Source organism: Cydia strobilella, chromosome 17 (genome assembly GCF_947568885.1).
Source record: "Cydia strobilella chromosome 17, ilCydStro3.1, whole genome shotgun sequence".
Taxonomy (NCBI): domain Eukaryota; kingdom Metazoa; phylum Arthropoda; class Insecta; order Lepidoptera; family Tortricidae; genus Cydia; species Cydia strobilella.
Genome location: NC_086057.1, coordinates 13,234,496 through 13,258,676, shown reverse-complemented (window position 1 = coordinate 13,258,676; position 24,181 = coordinate 13,234,496). Strand labels below are relative to the sequence as shown.

Sequence of the window (24,181 nt, the reverse complement as noted above, 5' to 3'; positions counted from 1 at the left end):
ACATTTAATTTTCATAATCGCATAATTTAAAATTATACAGTACCTATAATCAAGTAACTTTTGTTTGATATTAAATGAGCTATAATAACTTAACCTTCTTGTAAAATAATGTGCAATGCGTTACAGGTAAATATATTTATATTTACGATTTACATCTACACTAAAAATAAATATTTACAACCCTGCTGATAAACTAATTCGTGTCAATACTTTGTAACTGATAGTGATAATTTTACAATTAACAAATACCAGTTATCTACAGGACAACATATAGAAATATAGTCGTCCCGCTCAAACGCTCCTTAAATCACGCTGAAGACATTCCCTATCTTTGTCTCAAGCAGAAATCGTACGACTTTCGAAGCGAGTAGGTTATTAGTTTATTCTTAACGTTGCACTACTCTTTCGCGTTTTGTCCCGATAACGCGTGTGTATTTTTGTTTTCGTTGCGTGTTTTGATCGACAAAGAAAAACGTCCTTAAAAAAACAGTGTGTTCGGCCATAAATGTTTAAAAAAAAACTGTGTGTTCGGGAAGCGGTTCTACGCATGTGCGTTGTATATGTCAATATGCATAGCGGCAGCCGTCAACGTGTTAGCTAGCGCGTGTATTTTATTTTATTTAAAAGACTTAAATACTGATTTTGTTCAAGATGATTAACGAGTCTGCAATAAATTTGGACCGGATTTTGCAGCAGTTGGGCGCGTTCGGAAAGTACAATATTGTGAACTATGCGTTGTTATTGTTTCCGATTTATTTGGCGGGAATGTACGGTTCTGTGTTTGTGTTCGAGGCCAGCGATATAAATTACAGGTATGTTTAATACTAATACAAAGTATTGAATAGAAATATATAGCTTAAATTACATTATTTAATAGGAGGTAAATATTGCATCATAAATGCTACTATCCGTACATAATTTCTAATTCTGAACACTTAAACAATATTTTAACCTAAAAATAATATTAGTTTCATTCATAAAACTCTTTTCTACGAGCTTTTTGAGCATGAAATTCTGTAAATTTAGGTTATATTTTATCAAATCACGACATACCGGTGATCAAGAGCGCATGCGCTGAGCATCGAAAGACCCTCAGTCAAGGGTCCCTCATTACAAAGTTATTTTTGCGACTGCTCGCGTCACTGATGTCGGTATGTATATGCGAATTGTATTGAGGATTATGTATACCAATTTTGGCCAATGGTATTAATAAGTTTGTCGATGCCCTTGGCCTGGTTTCACCCCTGGGTTGCATTAAAGCTGTTTCTTATCCGTTATTTATACGATCAAAAATGGTTAGTAAGATTCGTTTTAGTCTGATAGTCACGTATCTTGTACTGTCCCAAGAGATACAAAGTTGAAAACCATTTTCTTTACTACTAAAAAATATTTCGGGCGATATTACAATCTATATTTTGTTAGTTACAAATATACTTAAATTACTATGTTAGTACCTAAACTAAGATGTTGATGAAGTAATCAATAAAATATGGCACACTAAACAGAACAAGTACCAATGCCAACAAAGCTCAACCACGTTTATAGGGTTCCGTACCCAAAGGGTAAAAACGGGACCCTATTACTAAGACTCCGCTGTCCGTCTGTCCGTCTGTCACCAGGCTGTATCTCATGAACCGTGATAGCTAGACAGTTGAAATTTTCACAGATGGTGTATTTCTGTTGCCGCTATAACAACAAATACTCAAAACAGAATAAAATTAATATTTAAGGGGGGCTCCCATACAACAAACGTGATTTTTGTTGCCGTTTTTTGCGTAGTGGTACGGAACCCTTCGTGCGCGAGTCCAACTCGCACTTGACCGGTTTTTATCATAAGTCCGACTCACACTTGAATACTAAAGGCACGCCTCTTTCGGTCGTTGCGGGCCTACGGTACGGCCCTACGTGGTACCGGACCTTCGGCCTTTGCATCCTCCGTGCCTCCCGCGGACCTCATCCTCCCGGATATGGACCTTCGGCCTCCGTATATAAATAGATAAACACTTGTACTATTTTTGTGTTTTTATGACACCATAGACACCCGCAATAAGAAATAAACCATTTAAAAATCCAAACATTTACTTGTTAAATCGCTACCATCTACAATTTCCTTCCTGTAACCTTTACTAGGAACTGCATACTTTATTTCCTGTCTATCACACTGACATTGCAGGCACGCTCTTACAAGATAGTGGAACTAATGATATTCACTTTGCTATACAAAATTAACCCCTGTATCATAAGCATAAAGATTATTTTACTGTGATAAGATGACTGGGAAAATATGCGCTAGTGAATTATCCTGTCTGTTTATAGTGGGTAATATTTGTATAGGATTATTAACTGCCTAAAATAAAAGCTTTGTATTTATTATTTTTATTTATTTCCGTTAAATAAAAGAGTAGAGGCTGTAATGTAAGTACCATTTTTTTACAAAGGTACTCAGAAGCTGCAGTTCACGCATAGCACATGCAGATTTGCAAATGAACTGCAGTACATCTCGTCTCAAATCAGACTGCTCGTCTCATAGCCCTGAGTAATTTCCATACATTTGCATCTGACTCGAGTTCTGCGCTCGACGCGTTATGCGACGCATCGCTTGGCAAATTTGCGCCACGAAATTGTTTTCGTGTGTCTTGTTTAAATTATGGTAGATGACGAATAAATAAAGTTGGAATTTTAATTATGCACAAGCATCGTGTATAGTTGAATAAATATTAATTGCGCATATTCCGTAGCAAGCTGTTTCTAAGATTGTTGCACATTATATTTCGTCAAGAAGGTATATGATTGCTGCAGTGCAGTCCTCCGAGACGATAACTCGTAAACTGCCTAAATTAGCAATTTATGATGTAACCTTTCTTCAACGCGTTTGGCGCTAGCATTCCTCAATCCACCAACGGAGCGGCAGCTATCGTGCACGTTGCTTCATGAAGATATCAACTATACGAATTTACGAGTATTACCTTAAAGAATTATGGTCAAATATCTGTTACAGTTTTTTATTTGTCTGGTCAAATTATGTGGTAAAATTTTATGTTTCACGTTTCTAAATGCGCTCCTCGAAAAAGTTACCCATATAAAAAACCGGACAAGTGCGAGTCGGACTCACCCACCGAGGGTTCCATACTTTTTGTGTGTACATTGTTTTCTTGTTATTATCTTAAGTTTTAATTGATTATTAAGTTAGTATTAATTGTAGATATATTTAATAAGTACCATTTCAAACACGATGTAAAAATTGTTAATGAAATAAATAATAATAAAAAATAATAATAATAAAGGGCAGCTTGTGGCGAGCTGTTGGGGAGTGACGACCCCACGGACCCGAGTGCTCCAGAGAGTCGGTCAGGGTCTCCGTCTCCGGCGTGTCTTCGTCGGTCGGAGTGGACCCCAAGGGGACCCGCAGGACTCTCAGCTCTGGCTTGCCTTTATTGGCCGTCCAGAGGGGAGTCGTAAGAGCTATATGCTCCAGGGGTGGAAGTGAAAGATGCATAAGACGCGAGTTGGCACAGTGGCTGTTAACAGTCACTGGGTAGAAAGCGGCGCACACCTCTCGACACCCCTGAGCCGCTCACACCGGTGTTGCTCCTGGTCGTCTTCACGACGGCAGTTTCAGGGGCCCATCTAGTCAGCGGCAAGTCACCACCTGCCTCGATAACGTGTTTTAACATTGTTATGGCAGGTGTCCGGACTTCTTTACAATAGCCCAGTCTCATTGTCCACCCAAACTTCAATCCATAGACCGGTATACTGTTCACTTTTTCTGCAATAGTCCCAATGCCTGCTGCGACCGGTTCATGGGTGTCTATTGTTGCGCCTGTGAACAGGTTCCAGCAGGCGTTCTACATGACATTAAAGCTCTCCAAGGGGCCTCTACGTGTTGGATCTATATCCCCACGCAAGCCTATCAAAAGACCGGGATTTATAGGCCCGTGATATCCAAGGAGATACAAATAATAATAATAATTTTAGTATTTGTTGTTATAGCGGCAACAGAAATACATCATCTGTGAAAATTTTAACTGTCTAGCTGTAACGGTTCATGAGATACAGCCTGGTGACAGACAGACGGACAACGGAGTCTTAGTAACAGCGTCCCGTTTTGACCCTTTGGGCACAGAACCGTAATAAGATAATCTAATGCATGTGAGCAGCATTTTGTTTTGAAGCAAATTTTTCATGGTTGTTGTCTATATGTTAGTAGGTGCCTATATCGTTAAAGTTTATAGGTTGTTGTTGCTGTCAGTTGCCGCGGGCTGACGGGCTGACGTATTTAGGGTAAGCTAGGTTTTGCAGAACAGAACATGGCATGCGAAGAGGTGTTAAACAACTACAGCTTTCAAAGATTAACACTAGATTAAGATCAACATCGTAATAATATATACCTATATAAAAACATTTGTTTCTAATAGGTTCTTTTTACTATTTTACATAATTGATTGAGCAATGCGAAGGTCTCCGTTTCAGGTTGGGCAATAATGCGTTCGTATGTCCGGGTGTTCTTTTCTGCAGGTCGCAATTCTCAACCGATTGTCGTGATCTTTTTTGAGTGGGTTCAATAATCATTTAGTTTTTCAAGATGGTGGAGCCATTAGACTAGCGAGATCTACATCTCACAGACTCACTAATTTTAAACCTTCATTTTCAATAATAGTTACCTATATTTAAATATTTGATTATTATTATTACGAAAAGGAAAGCTACAAAAGAATAACGCACCTTCTATAGAAAATATTGTAGTCAATGAAATATGCAGAAATTAGTTGAAAGTGCTTTCAAATTAAATTTACTTATATAGACCCCCTATATATAGTCTTTAGATAGAAATCTAAAGACTTATAGAAATGAGATATTATATTGGATAGAGTTAAATTAACATATTTTTAATATTCCAACATGTATTCCTACCTACCTATCTATCTATATATGTTCCTTTATTATATTTTTATTATAACCTGATGAGAAACCGTCCAACTATTTACATTAATTTTTTTTTTCTTTTATTAAGTTTCTTTTGAAGATAACTCATCTCATCACGTATAATGGATTGAATCCAATAATACAATCTGACAAACTGTCTTACTTTACTATTTTTATTTTTAGGATCAGACTTAACCTCAAGGACTTATTTACTAACCAATCATGCCCAAAAAACTTGCTACAATTTTATTGGAATGCATCCTGCGCCATACTTTCAAGTCACAAACAAATAGCTAAAACAGTCGACCAGTGATACCTCATCAAAAAACTCCTGCAGAGTGTAGAAATATTTGTCTACATATTGGGCTATTCGATATAAAAACGAGCGCATAATATTACTATTTAGTTTTATGAATAAGTCTGAGCTTGTAACATTTCCTGTTTAGCTCGTCACCGTGATTTGTCGACTTCCGCTCGATATTTCTCGTGGAAGCGTTTCGCTGATTGAACTATTCACTACGCTTGAATGCGGAAAATGCAACCTGTATGGCTTAGACGAACGGACGGATAGAGTCTGTGCGGAAAGAAAAGAGTCGTGGAATGTATGGGGCCAATACAATATATGGGGGGGGGGGTCTTTCCGAACAGACTCCCTGATATCAAATCAAGTTGAGCTTTCCCTCTCATTTTAGCAGTTTATTTTTATTTCGATAATGCAGCTGAATTATTTATCGTATAAATATAAACCTTGTCCCGCCTACGGTCGACAAACCCACGGTTTTAGTGTGTTAGCTGTCATGCTGAATGTACTGTTTTACCCTCTTTAGCTTAGATAAAAATTAAGATTAAATGATAGATGCTTAACTTGCAACCTTCCCGCCCGTCAACTCCTCACGGATAGAACCCTTTACATTGGGACCGTTTGGAATTTATTTCTTTGTTTGAGATTCTCTTCTTGGAAGTTTTGTAAAATGAGGCAGATCATGAAATTGATTGGCTCTAAGTACTCACTTAACCATAGAGACTCCTCCATGGTTTATTTTATATATTGCTCGAATAGCACCAGAACCCTCTACAGCAGAACAAAAATGGTACACCACCTCACAGTAAATACCATAATGACATAACGCTACGGAAATAACTAAAATATACTAATCGAGCTGTTTTTACATCAGTTAACTGACGGATTTTGCTCACTGCAATAGCTGCGAGCAAAATCTGTCAGTTAACTAATATTCATATTCAGCTAACTGGTATTGTTTGTTGGAAATATGAAAAAGTAACATTTAGCCATCTGAGTTAAGCGGGGCCCAGATAAAGTAAGATAGGATCGATTACGAATGAAAAAGCGCGGCAGTTGAATTAATCATCACATAACACAATTAATATCGTTCCGTACTGCGTGATTGATTGCGCGGGTTAGACCGAGTGTAAGTGATATCACGTGATATGAGCTGACAGGTTTGTAATATGTGGCTGTTTGCACAAGGGAGTGTTTCCATTTGTGGCTCGGCGTGTTAGAAGCTGATTCAATCCGGCTTGTCCATTCACACGCACGCTAACTGGAAAACTCCCCCAGTGATCTGTCTGGCCTAGTGGGTAGCCATGTACCCTGCCTATGAAGCCGATGTTCCCGGGTTCAAATTCTGGTAAGGGAATTTATTTGTGCGAAGGGCACGGTTATTTGTTCCTGAGTCAAGGGTGATTATATAGCTTACTGTAGGATAGTCAGTTTGTGTAAAACTCAAAATCCAATAATATTTATTTATTTGCAACTTACAATAACTCTCAAATGATGTGTGCCTGTGAAGCGTTCAGACAAATGATTACTGTTAAATACCTATATTATAATTATCTTCAACTCGATGGACGCCGGACGGATCTTATTGACACAGTGACGGAGCTATAGCTTTACGGAATGTACTCGGAATACCGCTAACAAAATAAAGCAGCTCGCGCGAAAAGCTATTGCAGACCACGCGTGAGGATTGCTGGAAATATTCATTCTTCTTCCCTACCTACCTTGCATACCAAGGTATGCAAGAACGCGTATGCGTAGGAAGGAACATTTAACAACTCGCTATCGAAATAGGGCTCATGATTCAACAATCATGAGCCGGCCTATTTCGATATGCGAGTTGTTAAATGTTTCTCTATGCCATGCGCGACTAAACCGCTTGAACTTTCGTACCCATGTAATCAGAATGAGAGAGAAGTTCAAAGTTGTTATGGATCCTGAAGTTGTTTAACACTAGTTTCATCGAGAACGCGCCGCGCCGCCGCGCAATACGGACAGTAGATAGGTAAACCACTCCCATATAAGGTCGTCGTTCCCGTAAAGTTTTTTTACATGAACACATTAAGATACAAAACTTTCAGATGAGCTTATTTTATCTGTACCTAACTAACTATATTATTTATATAGCCCTTGACTAGTGATTCATATCAAAATAAACCATTTTAATTCATACATTTACACATACCCACCCTAATGCAAAAATGAAGAAAGGGTTTTTTGCGAAACTTTCGATCGATTTGCCACTAAGATTTTGTATTCGCAGAAAAATTTAAATAAACATATCACAAAGTCATAACAAGCTCCAAGGTTCCAAAGAAGAAGGTCAAATCATTGCTAAGACCTGAAATTGTCGACAGAATATCTTCGAAATATATACATAAAAAGAGAAATGAAATGGCACCTGTTTTCATACAAAGTCGAAAAAGCATGGTATAAAAGTATTCAAACCCATATAATTTTGCCAAACTTTTACAAACTTTTGCCAAACTTTTGTTTAGTATTATCCAAAGTGGAATTTAGTGACATTCTTGAATTTACAGAACAATTAACTAGTCAAATAAAAATATTGGCGACAGGTGCAAATATATCCGAACATAGAGCTCGCAAAAATTTTATATGGGTCTTGAAGGAAAAATATCGCTCCTGCTCACATTACAAAATAAAATAATTGACAAATGTTGTAAATAGTTAGTCTTAAGAGTATACGATATGATATATTAAAATATTAGAGTAAATAAACCAGAGATACCTACCAAAGTCAGCATCAGTCCTTGTAAAAAGACTTAACGGGACAGGACTTTGTATGAGGACTGCACATATACTATTCCCGTATAGTACGAGATCTGGGCCCAGCCAAATAATTTTAACCGTCCCAGCAAATATAAACAATGCACTTCAGCAACTAGGACACGTAATTCGTACGCAGGCCCCAGGACATGTGTTCGGAAACGAAAATTAGATTTCAATATAATGCCATTGCATTTATACAATCACGTCAAGCCAGCGAGTTTTGCTATCTAAAATTTTTAAATGTTTGTTGGTTCTTGCGCTATCAAAGCCAGTTATTACGATTTAATTACAATATTACTTATATTATATTACAATATATAAAGTGAAATTTATAACATATAAAAGTCAGTCTAACTAAGCTCTTTTCGCACTGATTTTCAAAGGAACAAAGCGAGGGAGTGTCTTTATTAACGGCATATGTCCATAATAAAATGACAAAAGCATAGCCACACTTCGTCATTGCAAATGTCTCGTAGAGTTAGTTTGGTCTGGCTTTATCAACCCCCAGGTTGATGAATATTTATATTTTAGAACATTTTAAATTTAAATTAAAAAAAATTAAGACTTAAAAAAATCAGAAATGAAGAGAACAGAACAAATGAAACTAATAAAAAAAATCTAAAACTAGGCTTTTGTTGCTCAAATCAACCTACCTACAAAAAATTAGGAAGCTTTGCTCTCTTTAAATTATAGAAAACATTCTGTTATAGTTTATTCTCTAGCCGCCCACATGTCGAAACTTGCCAAGACAAACGCAATTCTAAATAGAATGGAATGGGAGACCTCTTTATAGGCACCTGGGCGGCTAGATGTTAAAACGAGCAAGCACATGCAACTAATGCAGCTTGAATATAATGTTGACATGTCAAATGTACATTCAAGAATAAAGCCCCTGCATTTGGTGTGTCAAATCACGTTTCTGCAGCCTCCGTGTGATGACCTAGATCTATGTTAGATCGAGACCACTGGTCTCTGTCGGTGATAAACCGATGCTTTGATGAGTGTATTCAGTTTTTTTAAACGTTTTATATTCGATATTCGAATATTATAAAAAAAAACCAGCCAAGTGCGAGTCGGACTCGCGCACGAAGGGTTCCGTACCATTACGGAAAAAACAGCAAAAAAAAATCACGTTTGTTGTATGGGAGCCCCATTTAAATATTTATATTATTCTGTTTTTAGTATTTGTTGTTATAGCGGCAACAGAAATACATCATCTGTGAAAATTTCAACGGTCTAGCTGTCACGGTTCATGAGATACAGCCTGGTGACAGACAGACAGACAGACGGACAGCGGAGTCTTAGTAATAGGGTCCCGTTTTTACCCTTTGGGTACGGAACCCTAAAAATAAGGAAAGGAACGACAAATCGGTTTTTTATCATTTTATTCAAAAATTATTTCCAGATGTTGTAAAAACTAATGATATTAGCACAGAAATCCACTTTCTATGAGATGCCCACATTTATAAAAACGAGTCGAAACGCAAAAATTAGAGGCTAGTTAAAACTATGTACCATGGTTTGCAATAAATGATTTATGATTATGGAGTTTTGATTCCTGATAGCTGGCTATTATGATATTGGAATATTGAAGGGAAAAAGTCGGCTGACTACTAATAGACCGCGGGCCAGGAACAGATTTCCATGACCAATCGCCTCCCGGGCGAAAACTCGTATAGTGGTTAACGGCTATGTATGATGAACCCTCGTGAACGTCAGCTGCCGCTCCGTTGGTGGGTTGAGGAATGGCAGCAAATAAAGTCTATAAAAAAAAATCTGATGATAGTTTAGATGCTATTGTGAGTAAACAAAATCGTCCACCCATTGTATCGCTGTGGAAAGACCGTCAGCTGGTCACATGAACATGTAAAAAAGAAAATTCTTTTCAGTCATCGGCGTCATCGCCTCCCGTTTGATACTTTGTCAGATGATAGTTTAGATGCTATTGTTAATAAAACAAATCGTCAGCCGGTCGTATCGCGGTGGAAAGACCGTGTTACGCGTTTCGGTAGCTGCCATTCCTCAACCCACCAACGGAGCGGCAGCTGACGTTCACGAGGGTTCATCATACATAGCCGTTAACCGCTATACGAGTTTTCGCCCGGGCGGCGATGACTGACGAAATTTGCGCCTGGCTCGCGGTCCATAAGTGGATTATTCGTCAGCTAAAAGTGCATGGTTAGTTGGTTAGATTAGTTGGGCAGGTTGGATATGTCAAATTTACGAATAACAATAAGGGGCAAGGTTTAGACTTCGAATATTCGCTTAAGGTACGCTTGTACTGAATAAACAGACTTTTAACTTAAACTTATAACTTTGCTTGCCTGTACCTAAAGTCCTACAAAAAGTATTAGCCGCACCGTAAAAACTAAAAATAACATATTTTTGATTTCGTTTTCTTTTAAATTGAGTTGGGTTTAGCTGTAATTTCACGAAGCCTATCGACTCTATCTAGAGGAATACAGTAAAAATATTATTTCCTTCGCATTTGGGTATACATACCATTCCTCATTCCTCACAAATCACTGTAAATACCCAGTAAAACACACAAAAACTGTAACTATAACGATGAAATAGATTTTTTCTAGTATTAAAAAATATTCGAATATTTGAAAACTGAGCGGCCAAATATTCGAATATTCGACATATTTTTTCGAGTAATAAAAAATATTCGAATAATCGAATTGCAAGCCTTGCAAACAGCAATTGTTGACAATGTCCATTTCGAATTTCTATGACTCTATTACTTTTTTTATTTTTATTTATTTAATAAAATACAGAGTATTCATTTCATACTATAATCATAGCCCCGCAAAACTTAATTAGGAGTTTGACTGTGGGGTCATCAGTCTCTAGTTACATATGTACTAATAATGTACTTAACTTAAAATATATAGTATAGTAGTGCAATTACTCCAAAATATTGAGATAGTGTATTTTTAACATATATTTAAATTTAGACTTCTTATTTTCACATTTTATGGCCTCGGGCAAACTATTAAGTAAGTATGGAATTCTTTTCCTAAGGGTTCTATCCCCGTAGTAGTTATTAATTCTAGGAACGCATGGTTTGCCTGAAGTCACAGCCTTTGTGATGTGTGTGTGATTAACTGGTGTTAATGCATCCTCTGAGTTAAGCTCCTGCCGGCCATGGTTATTGATCGCAAGTAGGTATTTATGTTTTAAACTGACAGGTAAAATATTGCAAATTTTGAATAGAAGTCTGTAGTTACCTTTACATTTGAGTTAATTTTATGATTAACACATATAAGAAAAGCATTTAGGCACATATAAGGAAAGCATTAAAGTTACCATAAAGGTAACGTGATATATCACACTATAAACCTAAGGTATGTCACGAACAACGATACTAACTAGACGAATTTACCTCTCAATTCACAGGCGTCGAACGACAAGCCTGGATTTACATAGTACAAGTACAGAGATGGCAAATTTCGATACAGTCGTGTAAGTTACTGAATAGTCGTCAATGTCTGCATTGAGTTACTACACAGCGCTGGAGTGGGGTGTACAATTAGAGCTTTACTGTACGCTTAAAATACTAAATGTAGAAATGAATTGCTTACTATTAGAACGTTTTTATTTTTTATTTATAACGTGAGCATTTCATTTATTGTCATGGGTGTACCTACTTTCATAAATAATCGTTGCGTCTCTGTCGGTAATTTCTATGCGAATAACCAATCAATATTTTTTTGAAGGAAGGAAGGTATGTTAGTATTTCAGGAATATTAATTTGTTTTTTTATTGTTTCAGATGTAAAATAGAACAATGCGAAGGCCTCAATGATACAAGCTGGCTAACCAGCGCTTTACCTCTTGAGGGCGACCGATTATCCAAATGTAAGAGGTATGCAGCTATAGTCGGCAACGAGACCTGCAGTGCTGCTACATTTAATACGAACATCACCATAGGATGTGATGCTATACAGTACAGCGATGAGGATTCAGTAGTCAGAGATGTAAGTAAACAAAAGCATTAAAAGAAATATCAAAAAGTAGGTACATAAAGTTGAAAAATACCTTCTGATGACAAAACGGTAACAGCCTAAGTTACGATACCCACCGACCGGCTGGAGTCCACCGGAGCGCATTTTCAATGTGGTGATAAATTATGTATGGTAGAAGCGATGGAGTCCGTCCGCAGCCGTCCGCGTCAGCGAGGAGCCGACCGGCTTGCCGGCGTCCAAATGAGAAATGCGCTCCGCTCTGCCCAGTCGGTGGGAATCGTATTTAAATACTTGCCAGTATCGGATCGACAGGGCAAAGGTAAATTTATTCTTATGAGCATGTAGAATTAAGGGTGACATTCAAAAGGCAAGCTCGTCGAAATAGAGTTAAAAACACCTCCACCACATCATATCAGTAGACGTAGGTAGTTAAAAATCGGGGGCCCCATTTTCACCCATTTATGGGTCGAATCCGTTTCAATAATCCATTGCGTCGAGGTCGTCCCGTGATCTCTTAATTGGTTTACCTCTGCCCCGCCTGAACTTCAGAATCCAACCAACCGATCCGTTAATTATGTTGCTCATTGTATATTATTCTCCAGCCGATGTCGAAACAGGTTATGATATGAAGCATGCAAATCCACGCTACATGTGCGTTGCTAATTCGGCCGCGTGATTCGTCACAAATGAGCACGCACGCACGATTTTAGACCACTTAGGTTTAGTCTTTAGGGTACTTTTTCACGTAGCTTAATTCTGGAACGCCTAAAATACAATAAGACAAGCCGACAAAATTTACGGCAGAGGATAGCAAAATGGCAAAAATATTGCAAGGCGTTCTAGTGGGGAAGGGGACATAAACTGTAAAGACAGTAACTAAATCAGCTAAGGAGATAATAGGAAACAATCGTTTGATTCAAATAAGCACATAAATTATTGTGTCAAAACTCAAAACTCACTTGTTACCATTCGAAATAGACATTCATTGATAATGAATTTTATTTCACCACGAGTTGACTTTAATAGGACCAAATCAGGTTCGGGTCAGAGATCAAATGAATAATATGGCGACCTTTTATAACGTCACGCGACGCCGCCCGTTAGTCAAAAGGTTATCAATAAGGCCGATTCGATTTTATCAAATTTGATACAGTTTTCATCTCATTTTGATACAACCTTGAGTCGTCGTGCCTTCAGAGTCCGATTTAAAATCCATTTGTTATTAAATAAAACTATGAAAACGGATTATATCGCATATATTGAATTTATAATACATCCCGACGTTTCGAACCCTTTACAGCGTTCGTGGTCAACGGGTGACTGAAGAAAAGCTACAATGTGCAAAAATACCCACATACAAAAATAATGAACCATAATAAACTATAAACTTTAAGGCTGGTTGTTCGTGCAAAATCGGTTCATAAAAGGCTAGTTATACAATACAACTATTTTCTAGTAATGATATACGCGATAAATCCATTTGTTATAGTTTTTAAATTGCTCTGACACGACTTTCAAAATCGCTTACGCTGATTGGTGGAAGTGAAAGTCGTGCTTGAGAAGCTCGCCAATCATCAAGACGATCGTCAAAATCTTAAAAAACCAGTTCAAAGCCTTAAAGAAATGGTAAATTTGAATCAACTGTAAGTACGCGTAAGACGAGGTGACAATCGTTCGCAGAGAAACAAAACGAAACGCTATCTCTATCGCACTAATAAGGAAGAGTGATAGAGACAATAGCGTTTCGTTTCTACAAAGTACTACAACTTGGCTGCTTGATTGCATTTCGTGACTACTAATGGCACTAATCAGTGTGAGTCATTAAAATGCTGATTAAATTAGGATGACAACCATGTCACATTGTTTAAACAGCATCGGCCTGAATATTCGATAGATAATAAAATTATCAATGTTGGAATGTCGCTGAGAATGCTTCTTTAAGAGGAAAGGGAACGACCGCATCTCCATACAAACGTAGTCCCTATTCCTTTATGGATAATAATAATAATAATAATAATAAAATACTTTATTGTGCACTACAAAGAAAAATACATGTACATGGATATTGACATTATGGTAAATATTTTTACATAATTTGACATATATTGACCATAGCTATGTACCTTTTTGACTTTTTTAGATTTTTTGATTATTGAAAAAATTTGGAGTAAAAAAAACAGATTTCATATAAATTTCTAAATGGTCTTAACTCTTATAATAAATAAAAATTCGAAAAAACCAAACGTTAGAGGCATAGCTGTGTTTGATGTACAACAAATTGTGTCAAAATATTTTCAATAATGTTAATATCCAGAGAGCAAAATGAGGAGAATACGTTTGTATGAAAAGGCGATTTCGCTCACCCTCCACTTTCGTCTTATTATCACCTCCGTGTCAAACAACTCATCATCATATTCATATCGTCTGAGACGTAGGTAACGTGAAGCACACAAACAAAGCATAATTGTAATTGTATTTGCCGTGTTTGTTTGTGTTGAGTAGACCAATTAGATAATTACTACATGTGGGCAATAGTAGATTGTTAACCGAGGGATGAAAGACACTCATTTCTGCCGAGGTTGTTTGGCTTTTATAGTATTTCTTGAGGGTACTTTCAATAAAAAATTTAAGCATAAGTATCGTTATTTATGGAATGGGTAGTTAAATATCAGAATGGAAATTTTATAACAAAATTATTTAAACCCAAATTTCAATTGCTTATTGTAAAAAAATAGAAAAAATCGTACTTAGAACGTAAAGTGCTCTAGTGCAGAGACGTATCATTTTCTGCACACCTTTTAGCACAAAAATGACCCTATTTCTGAGCATGAGATATGAAAAGGTACTTTTCGGAAGAGCGAGCTGTCTTAAGGTGGTTTACAACTACATGTTTACAAGGTTCTTTTAAAATGGATAGCTACGCTTTTACAGTGCCTATCCAATATTATGTTTTCCATGCTATGTAGCATTCACAGAAATCATACTAACTTTCAATAAAGGGTAAAGTGACCAGATGCCCCGATTATAGCCATGGAAATTTGTCAAATCCGTCTGTCCAGTACTTACAAAATATTATACAATATGTATTATTTGTGTTATGTGTCCCGGATTTTCACTCAAAATCTCGAAATTTAGTTAATAAGTCGTGGTATCTAAATAGTGTAAAATGAGAATTCAACCCAAAAACAGATTTATTCCAGATTTATTATTTATTTATTTTATTTTAAACTTTATTGCACATAAAATTATAAGTACAAATGGCGGACTTAATGCCATAAGGCATTCTCTACCAGTCAACCACTGGGCTAAAAAGAGATGGTTGTTAGGTGCAGGATTAATACTCGAAAAATTAAAACGATAATCGCTACCTACTATTTACAAAATAAGTATATACAAAGTAAATACTAATTAATATACTATGAATTCATACACTTAAACATATAATTTATATGATATACTTACATAAATATCTACATATATACATACATTTCTACTACATTAGTGATATTTTCTGCAGATGTATAGTCTGCTGCAGAGATAACTGACCCCACCCCCATAGAAATCTGTTTTCAGGGACAGGGGGTCAACTATCCTTGCACTGTACACAAAATGATAAGTACACAGCGATAGTTAATAAGTAGTATTTGTTGACATGGTTTATTGTACATTTCATAATTGTAAGTTTCGTCTATACTATCTTAATGATAAAGACGGCGTACATTGTACTGATAGCATGTTTATTCGCTTAAGCAAGGTATTAAATTAATACAAATATTGACACATTGTTGAGCAATGATTAAGATATGAAATCGTCTATTCCTGTCGCCATTCGCGACGATATAATTATCTTAGTAAGTTGATTGACACTGAACTAAAGTGTAAATTCTGAAGCTTTGTTCCAGTATTTATTTTTCATTTTGATGAGTTTGATCGTCAATAGACATGTGTAACATGAATAACACATTATGGAGGCAGCTGAAAGCCAGGAGGAAGGTATGACCGTTGCGCGGGTTTTTACATTTTATCTCAATTACTCTGAAAGTCTGAAAATATACCTGCTTAAAATTTTACGCATCAGATCCCTCAGCTATATCACAAGCTATTTGATAATACTTCTTATGAAAAGCAGGGTAAAGATATACAAATATAATCTAGTTTCCGTGTCATTTTTATCGTAGCCTTTGCCCTTAATTAAAACGTGTAAAAATTACACTATGAAAATTACAATTTTGTATAATAAATAGAATCAGGCGTTACTTTGCGGAAATCCATATTATCTAATACCAAAATATTACTTTGCTAATCCGCGAAAATATAACGTGCTAGTCAATCAGTGCTAACCCGTTATACTTACTTGCGTATTTTTTACATGCAATTTTACAATTTTGCGTTAGCCCTTTCTTAACCTAGAGAATCTTGGAAGGCGATATTTTGGACACGTATACAGGAATGACAAACACAATATAGTACAATTAATATTGGAATGAAAAATTGAGGGCAAGGGGAAGAAGGAGAATCAACTGGCTTGACAACAATGGCTAAGAGCAGGAGAGAGTTGGCGAAGGTGGTCGACGCCGTCCGTTATTGGCACTCTCCAGCAGATGGTTTTCTCATGGGCGCCTTCCGACATCCGATATCGGAAAGGCGCTTCCGATAATCTCAGCCATGTCGGAGCCCCTTGTAAGCTGTCGGACCGATAATATTTGTTTGTGTGCGTATGTGTAGGCATAATGTTTGTTGTAGTGTGCGTGGCCGCTAAAACGGCGTCTCGCTGCCTAACTACGCGGATGTAGGAAAACGCTCTTGGGGCATGGCAAATAAAGAAGAAGATGGCTGAGCGTACACACTCGGAGCGTTCCGTATCCTCGGACAATCCCATTCTACAAAGCCAGGGAACAATAGTAATGAATACCTGTATCACCCGCTACCTTGTTAATTTATTAGACAATAGCTTCACATCTTAAGCCCCGTTTGATTACTATTGATTCGATACTCAGAAACAACGAATAGGTATTGTCTGATTGCTTTGACATCTCGCCATTGTTGCAAATTATGATCTTAATCAGATTGGCAGGGAACTTCCTAGTTACCTCGTCCATGATTTGATTACATTGATTAAATGTTGTATTTTCTATAAAAAGGGACCTTATTGTCGATGGCGCGTACGCCATTATAAACGATGCTTCGATATAAATACAATGCCGCGCGACGCTGTGCGGCGTAAGCGCCATCGACAATAAGGTCCCTTTTCATAGAAAATGCCCCAAATGTATCAAATTAAAGGCATTTCCCTATCTAGGCCAAAGTACCTTGGTTATATTATGTAATAGCACTTGTGTCCAAAACGTCACCGCCTGATGCAACATGTTTTGGAGTTACGAATATCTTTGGAGTTTAAACTTTATATATATAATAGGTACAGTACTGTGTTTAGGTATACAATGGGTATACATATTATAAAAATATTACTTTCACGAAAATTTGTTAGCTAAATAACTGCGAACACACTTGACTATCATCATGTTAACTTTGCACAAACTTGGCAGTTAGAATGCATACAATACATATATCTGTAAGCTCGATACCTTAGCACTTGTACTTGACATGCAAAACTTAGGGTGGTCCGACTCTCGGCATTCTGCTAACAGGTAGGCGACTCACTTTGTTTTTGAACTGAGTCACAAAAGGCACAGTGCTTGAAATGTTAAGCACATTTGGCACATTGCTCATATACTCAGAGCACATTGATTTTTTGAATATAATACAATCATTCCAAAATGTTATCTGCTTCTCTATCGCTCTTGCATATTCGAGTAACAGAGAAGCAGATAACGTTTTTCTACTTTCTTGTGTTGGCCACCCTTCAATATTCATCACTACATAGTATAAAATAAAGTCGCTTCCTGCTGTCTGGATGGATGTCTGTCCTTATGTATGCTTAGATCTATAGGTATAAAACTACGCAACGGATTTTGATTCGGTTTTTTAAATAGAGTGATTCAAGACTTTCAAGAGGAACGTGTATATGTATAATTTGTAAAGGTTTTGTGTAAATTAGGGCCAGCTGCACCAACCACAGTTGGCAGACTGATCAACGTCAAACTGCAGAGATCTATGAAACTTCCCATACAAAAAAATAATTGCGAATGCTTTAACGGTGACAGACGGTTTGGTGCAACAAACCCTTAGTTGAACTACCCGTGCGAAGCCGGGGCGGGTCGTCAGTTAAAAATAAAATAACCTAATGGTTATCTAAGCCTATGCTATTAAATTGTAAATCTAAATACATAGTTTCTGAAAAGGTCAACGAGACCTTATCATAAATATTAACGCGGCTTAGTTCGAGTCGACAATTATTTACATACAAGTTATATCATTAACACACATTCTAATGTCATTAGGACCTCGTTGCTATTTGTTGATTATCAAACGCCGTTATCAATGTTAATACGTACCTACCCTTAGTTGCCTTCAGCAGGTAGGTACTTAACGTCACCTTAACTAGCAATATAGATTCCATTCATGGGCGTTTAGAAATGTGTTCCAATTATAGTTGGCTAAATAGACTGTTACTAATTCTAATTGATGCTGACCGCTCACCAACCAAATACGCTAAGCAGTTATAATATGTATAAACCATCTTACATTAAGGTTGGCAAAATGCGACCTAATACCAATATGTTTTGTTACAAAATATTTAGATCAATACGGTTTCACTCACTCACACGGTTTTAGTTTTTAAGCGACTAAAAATAATAGTGAGTGAAACCGTATTTATCTAAATATTTTGAAAAATGTCTCACGATAGTTTAATTTCGATTGTTTTGTTACAGTTTGATTTAGGATGCCAAAACTGGAAGAGAACATTAATCGGGACCATCCACAACTCAGGGCTATTCGTGTCCCTGCCACTCACGGGAATAATGTCAGACAGATTCGGGAGGAAAAAAGCTTTAGCCGTCGCATCCCTCATGAATGGGATATTTGGATTCGCAAGATCTTTTTCTGTCAATTACGTCATGATGGTCGTATTTGAGTTTTTGGAAGCAGCGCTGGGAGCAGGAGCATACACTACTGCATTTGTATTAGGTAATTTTGAGAGAAAAATTTAGCCACTTCCGCAATCTGCGTAATATTTCTGCAATTTTTTAAATAATTAGTTTGTTACATGGTTTAGTTATGTTATTTCAGTTTGGTTTTACATTGTAAATTGATAATTTTGTTACAAATATCGCTAACGGCGAGCTGTTTTCATATTGGATTTATTACTAATAGGTATTGTTAAAAAAAATCCTACTGACACTAGCATAAACTTCGAGGCGCCACTTCTTTAATGGTGTCTAAGTAAATTATTTTCATTTTCAGCAATGGAGCTAGTGGGGCCTAAAGGCCGAGTCTTTGGTAACACTTTAATTAACTTCATATTCACCTTCGGCTTGATGACTCTACCTGGCCTGTCTTGGTGGCTACAAGACTGGAGACAGCTTCTAAGAATTATATACGCCCCCGCCATGTTGGTTCTGTCTTACATCTGGTTACTGAACGAAAGTGTGCGATGGTTGTTAAGCAAAGGACGTAACGAGGAAGCTGTAGAAATCCTCAAAAAAGCTGCCAAAATGAACAATGTTGATGTTTCCGAAGAACTTAATCCAATATTCGAAATGAAAGTAACTGAACCTCAAGAAATTAAAAAAGTAGACAGAGAAAACGGAGGAACATCTTCTTTTGTAAAAGTGCTCAAATCTAGGATTATAAGAACAAGAGTGATCGTGTGTTCATTTTTGTGGATAACATGTACTTTTGTGTATTACGGACTTTCTATTAATTCAGTGGGGCTAGGCGGTAACAAGTATGTGAACTTTATGTTAGTTGGGTTTGTGGAGATCCCAGCGAATTTTGCGTGTTTATTAGTATTGGACAGATTTGGTAGGAAGAAGATTTTGATAATAATGTACATTTTAAGTGCGTGCCTGTGCATCGGTCTATCATTTATACCAAAAGGTGAGATTATTTATCTTTTGTTGAGTTTAAATAGGTTTTACGATTGGCGACTAGTTATTGATTATGATTACTCTTGATAATATTTGCGCAGTACAATGGGTAATCAAAAGTAACATTTGGGATGGTCGAGCATGATGATTACATACATATATGAAGATTGTGAAAAACAAATTGATAGTAAAATTTAAATTCGATCAAAATATTTATTTTTCCACCAACAATGGTAAGTGACCCAGAATATGAATTGAACCTTAAATGAGACTTAAGAGACATTCAATTGGCGACTTCAGCTGCATTAAAGCACCGTTTTTACTTGATAAAATGATTGAAAGCTCTAATCGCGGCAGTATTGGAGTGTAGTAACCGGGTAGTAAATAAACATCACTCATTTCAAATCTTCAAATCAAATCAAAGAAATTGATCTGCAGTCTTCATCCGAATGTTACCTTAAGGGCTAATAGTGCTGATAGTTTTCTTAATTCAAACAACATAGCTGGTGCCATATATATCTCGTCTATTCCAAAACAGTTGCCGTTGACTTGGAATTTTCCCCTCTGTTTACACTGCGATCCCTGTGTGCTCAAGAGCTTGAATTAATGGAATATTCAAGTTAAGCCGATTTCGGTACCATGGCTGTTTAGATGTGGCTCGGAAGAGAAATAGATAACACATAAATAATTTAAGTGGCTTTTCAAACTTCGTACATAGAAGTAAAGCTTGTTTAATAAACATTGGATGAATAAATGAATGAAGGGACTTGGGGATCGAGCTTATTGGAGATTCAATGGTATTGCGTGAGTGGAGAGTTATGAGGAATGCATTGACGTGCAATATCTTGTATCGGAAACCAGATCTATCATTAGTTCACGAACCATAAACTTAAATTTGTTGAGCATGACAAGTTTTTTGAATTATATTGTGTTATTGGTTTTAAAGTTCATATAACTAATTACCAGGCATCGTAAACTGCGAGCGAAATCCATTTAAATGACGTATGACCAGTTAGACGTATGAAAACCCTAGTGCTTTAATGGATTTCGCTCGCAGTTTACAATGCCTGCTAATTACACAATTGTTATACTCTGTACGATTATTTATTATTGTTTTCGTAGAATTTTCCTCGGAATATTCTTAATAATTGCATTACCACCGGCCGCCGGTAATACCCTGGTAATAAAATAACATGTAAGCCTGGTAAAAAAATCTAAATATTGAAATTTGTTCACAGACCAAAAACTCCTGTCTCTCATCATATACCTCTCTGGAAAATTCTCAATTACGGTAGCCTACAGCTCCGTGTACATCTACGTATCCGAGGTGTTTCCGACGAGCGTCCGACAATCTCTACTGGCGATATGTTCCTCGCTGGGCCGTATCGGTTCGACGTTGGCTCCACTCACACCTCTGCTGGTAAGTGTCTAGGTCTACTGTACATCTACGTGTCAGGGTTCCTGACGAGCGTCCGACAGTCTCTAGTGGCGATATGATCCTCGCTGGACCGTGTCGGTTCGACGTTGCCCGTTGGCTCCACACACCTCTACTGGTAAGTGTCAAGATCTGCTGGTCCGTATAAGTGTACACGAAGTATACAGAGTTTCTGACGACTTCGACAGTGCGGTGATACGCTATACCATTGCTAGACAGACATAGTTCCTTAACATAATATACGGCAACTGAATTTATTTTGGAGTTGTCTTGCGCGCTTAATAATTTCCTTACAATTTTGTATTGAAAACTTTTTATTAGGACGCCCAACTGGAATAACGAAACCCACAAAATCTGATCGCCCTTGGTTTTTTATTTTTATTTATTAATATTTAGTATTGAATAATTTACTGGCACTGCAAAATGACGCAAAATAGGGCAGTGGCAATTTCTAGTGTCAGAGGCTAAAACCTCTCTTGGTCACCGGGCTCGCATAGTTAATAAGGTACCTGCACCAAAGAAGGCACACCGTTATTTTTCCATAAGAATAGCCATAAGAGATATCCCATAAGAATGTTTAATATGAGCTTGCAGTTTTGTCTACTAGTACTAGCGGACATGGACGCAAAATTTAAACCCACCCTAGGCAAGAACAGGGCCTTCTTTGGCGCAGGCGCATGTAACTTAGTTTAAAGATGCCTGCATCAAAAGTGTTGATTCTGCATCTTCTGGACTCCTGGTATCCGCAGGCACTAGCTTACTAGGAGATGTTTACCACCGCTACTATATAAAAGTGTGCCATACCGATTCCAACAAAAATGAAACACCTGTTTCGCTTACACGCTTGTTTGCTACAAATAAACATTCATTCATTCCATTTTCCAGGCCCTGTACTACGACAACCTGCCATCCATATTCTTTGGCAGCCTCGCGCTGACTGCCAGCGCCATGGTCCTCATTCTACCGGAGACCCTCAACGTGCCGCTACCAGACACTATTGAGGAGGCCGAACGACTAGCGAGGCCGAAAAGTGTCAGTGCAGAGTAAATAACTGTGAATATGGCTGTGCCGGTATACAGTGTTTTATATTTAGTTTAGCCGACCATAATAAAAATAAATTGTAACGGCCTAATTCGAACAATGCTTATAAGATGTCACACCGATACGATACTGATCTGTCAGTGTCAAGTGATTTCTTCAACCAAGAACGTCACTTTTGACACTGAGAGATCGGTATCGTATCGGTGTGGCATCTTATAAGCATTGTTCGAATTAAGCCGTATAGCCGAATGTAAAATCCAAAATTTTGTAGTGAATTTTTTTACCCATAATGTAGAGTTGTTTTGTTCGAAAATTAAACAAAACAAAAGAAATGCAACTGTTCCAAATGTATATGATTACAGATGGGTCTGTATGCAAACAACCATTCATCCATTATAGGCGACGAGTAGAAAAAAATATATTTTAAATACTTACAGTCAAAAATACCCTATTGTGAATGTGAATTAAAGTATTTTCATGTCTCCGATTTGTATTTATTTTTAATACTAACACAACAAATAATACTCAACACGGTTATTTTATTTTGGTCTTCCTATAAGTATGTTAATTGTTAACATGTATTATAAGACATATCTCTTTGATTGCTCGTGTTATAAAATGGAGGTACCTCTTTAACTTTGCTCACCCATTACCCATTACCACATCAAGATGTTGTCTCCTTGACTTCCCCAATCCAAGTGGCCGAGTCTGAACCACCGTCTCTTTAACTTTTTAATTTTTTTTTAATTTTTTTCATGACCATGGATACAAGTCCTTCAGTCGACCGTCTCTTTAACTCCCGCTTAGTGTTGCCAGGTAAGTCATTAAACATTACCCATCACCCTAAATTCAGATATTTTAAGAATGTTGCCAAGTAAAATTCATATTTGCTTGCACTTTTTGATATAATTAGTACAAAATCATGACACATGTAAGCAGTGATCATGGGGCTAGAATAATGCTTAGGCTTATAGGTTATATTTATTATACGCCTATTTTTGAGCCTCAATGAATATAGGTACCCAACAATATGTAAGGTTAGAGGACTGGAAAATAGTAAAAACTGTATTCAAGAGATGATACGGTGGGCGATTATATCTTGGTACAGTATAGTTATAACAGTTTACAGCAAATAATGTACATAAGAGGTTAAGGGCTCCATTAAGTAGGCAAATACCAGCGAGGAAAGTAGTACTAAATATTACGTACGTAATAATAAGTATTGCAGCGTCCTCTCAGCTTTATAACAGGTATAAATTACAGACATCAATTTCTTCAAAGGTTTAGAACGCTAGTATATTAAAAAAACCGGCCAAGTGCGAGTCGGACTCGCGCACCTAGGGTTCCGTACTTTTTAGTATTTGTTGTTATAGCGGCAACAGAAATACATCATCTGTGAAAATTTCAACTGTCTAGCTATCACGGTTCATGAGATACAGCCTGGTGACAGACGGACAGCGGAATCTTAGTAATAGAGTTCCGTTTTTACCGTTTGGGTACGGAACCCTAAAAAGACACAGACACAGCCAATGTGGTAGCAATGATATTATATCATAAACCATTAGATTTCTCTATCTAACAATGATTACAAAATTAAGAATAGAAAATTAACTTTATTGCCGTTATATATTGATTTAAACTAACACGATTTTCACGATAATTTATAACAAAGAAAAGTACCCACCATATAAAAAATACATTCAACAGAATTAGTACTACTTATAAAATAAACT

At 37.0% G+C, this 24,181-nt stretch overlaps 1 protein-coding gene across 2 annotated transcripts; it reads left to right on the top strand.

The window, feature by feature from the left end:
• The first annotated feature begins 419 nt into the window (after nt 1-419).
• On the top strand, nt 420-22,864 carry LOC134748848 (organic cation transporter protein-like). 2 transcript variants are annotated; one of them, XM_063683669.1, is made up of 6 exons: nt 420-812; nt 11,789-11,997; nt 18,825-19,070; nt 19,347-19,982; nt 21,211-21,392; nt 22,293-22,864. In XM_063683669.1, the coding sequence occupies exons 1-6, from the start codon at nt 652-654 to the stop codon at nt 22,452-22,454; spliced, it is 1,596 nt and encodes a 531-aa protein (XP_063539739.1). In that variant the 5' UTR covers nt 420-651; the 3' UTR covers nt 22,455-22,864. The 2 variants fall into 2 exon arrangements, with proteins under 2 accessions (XP_063539739.1, XP_063539738.1); XM_063683668.1 differs by having other exon boundaries at nt 422-812; nt 11,789-11,993; nt 18,815-19,070; nt 22,293-22,863.
• Nucleotides 22,865-24,181: the final 1,317 nt, after the last annotated feature.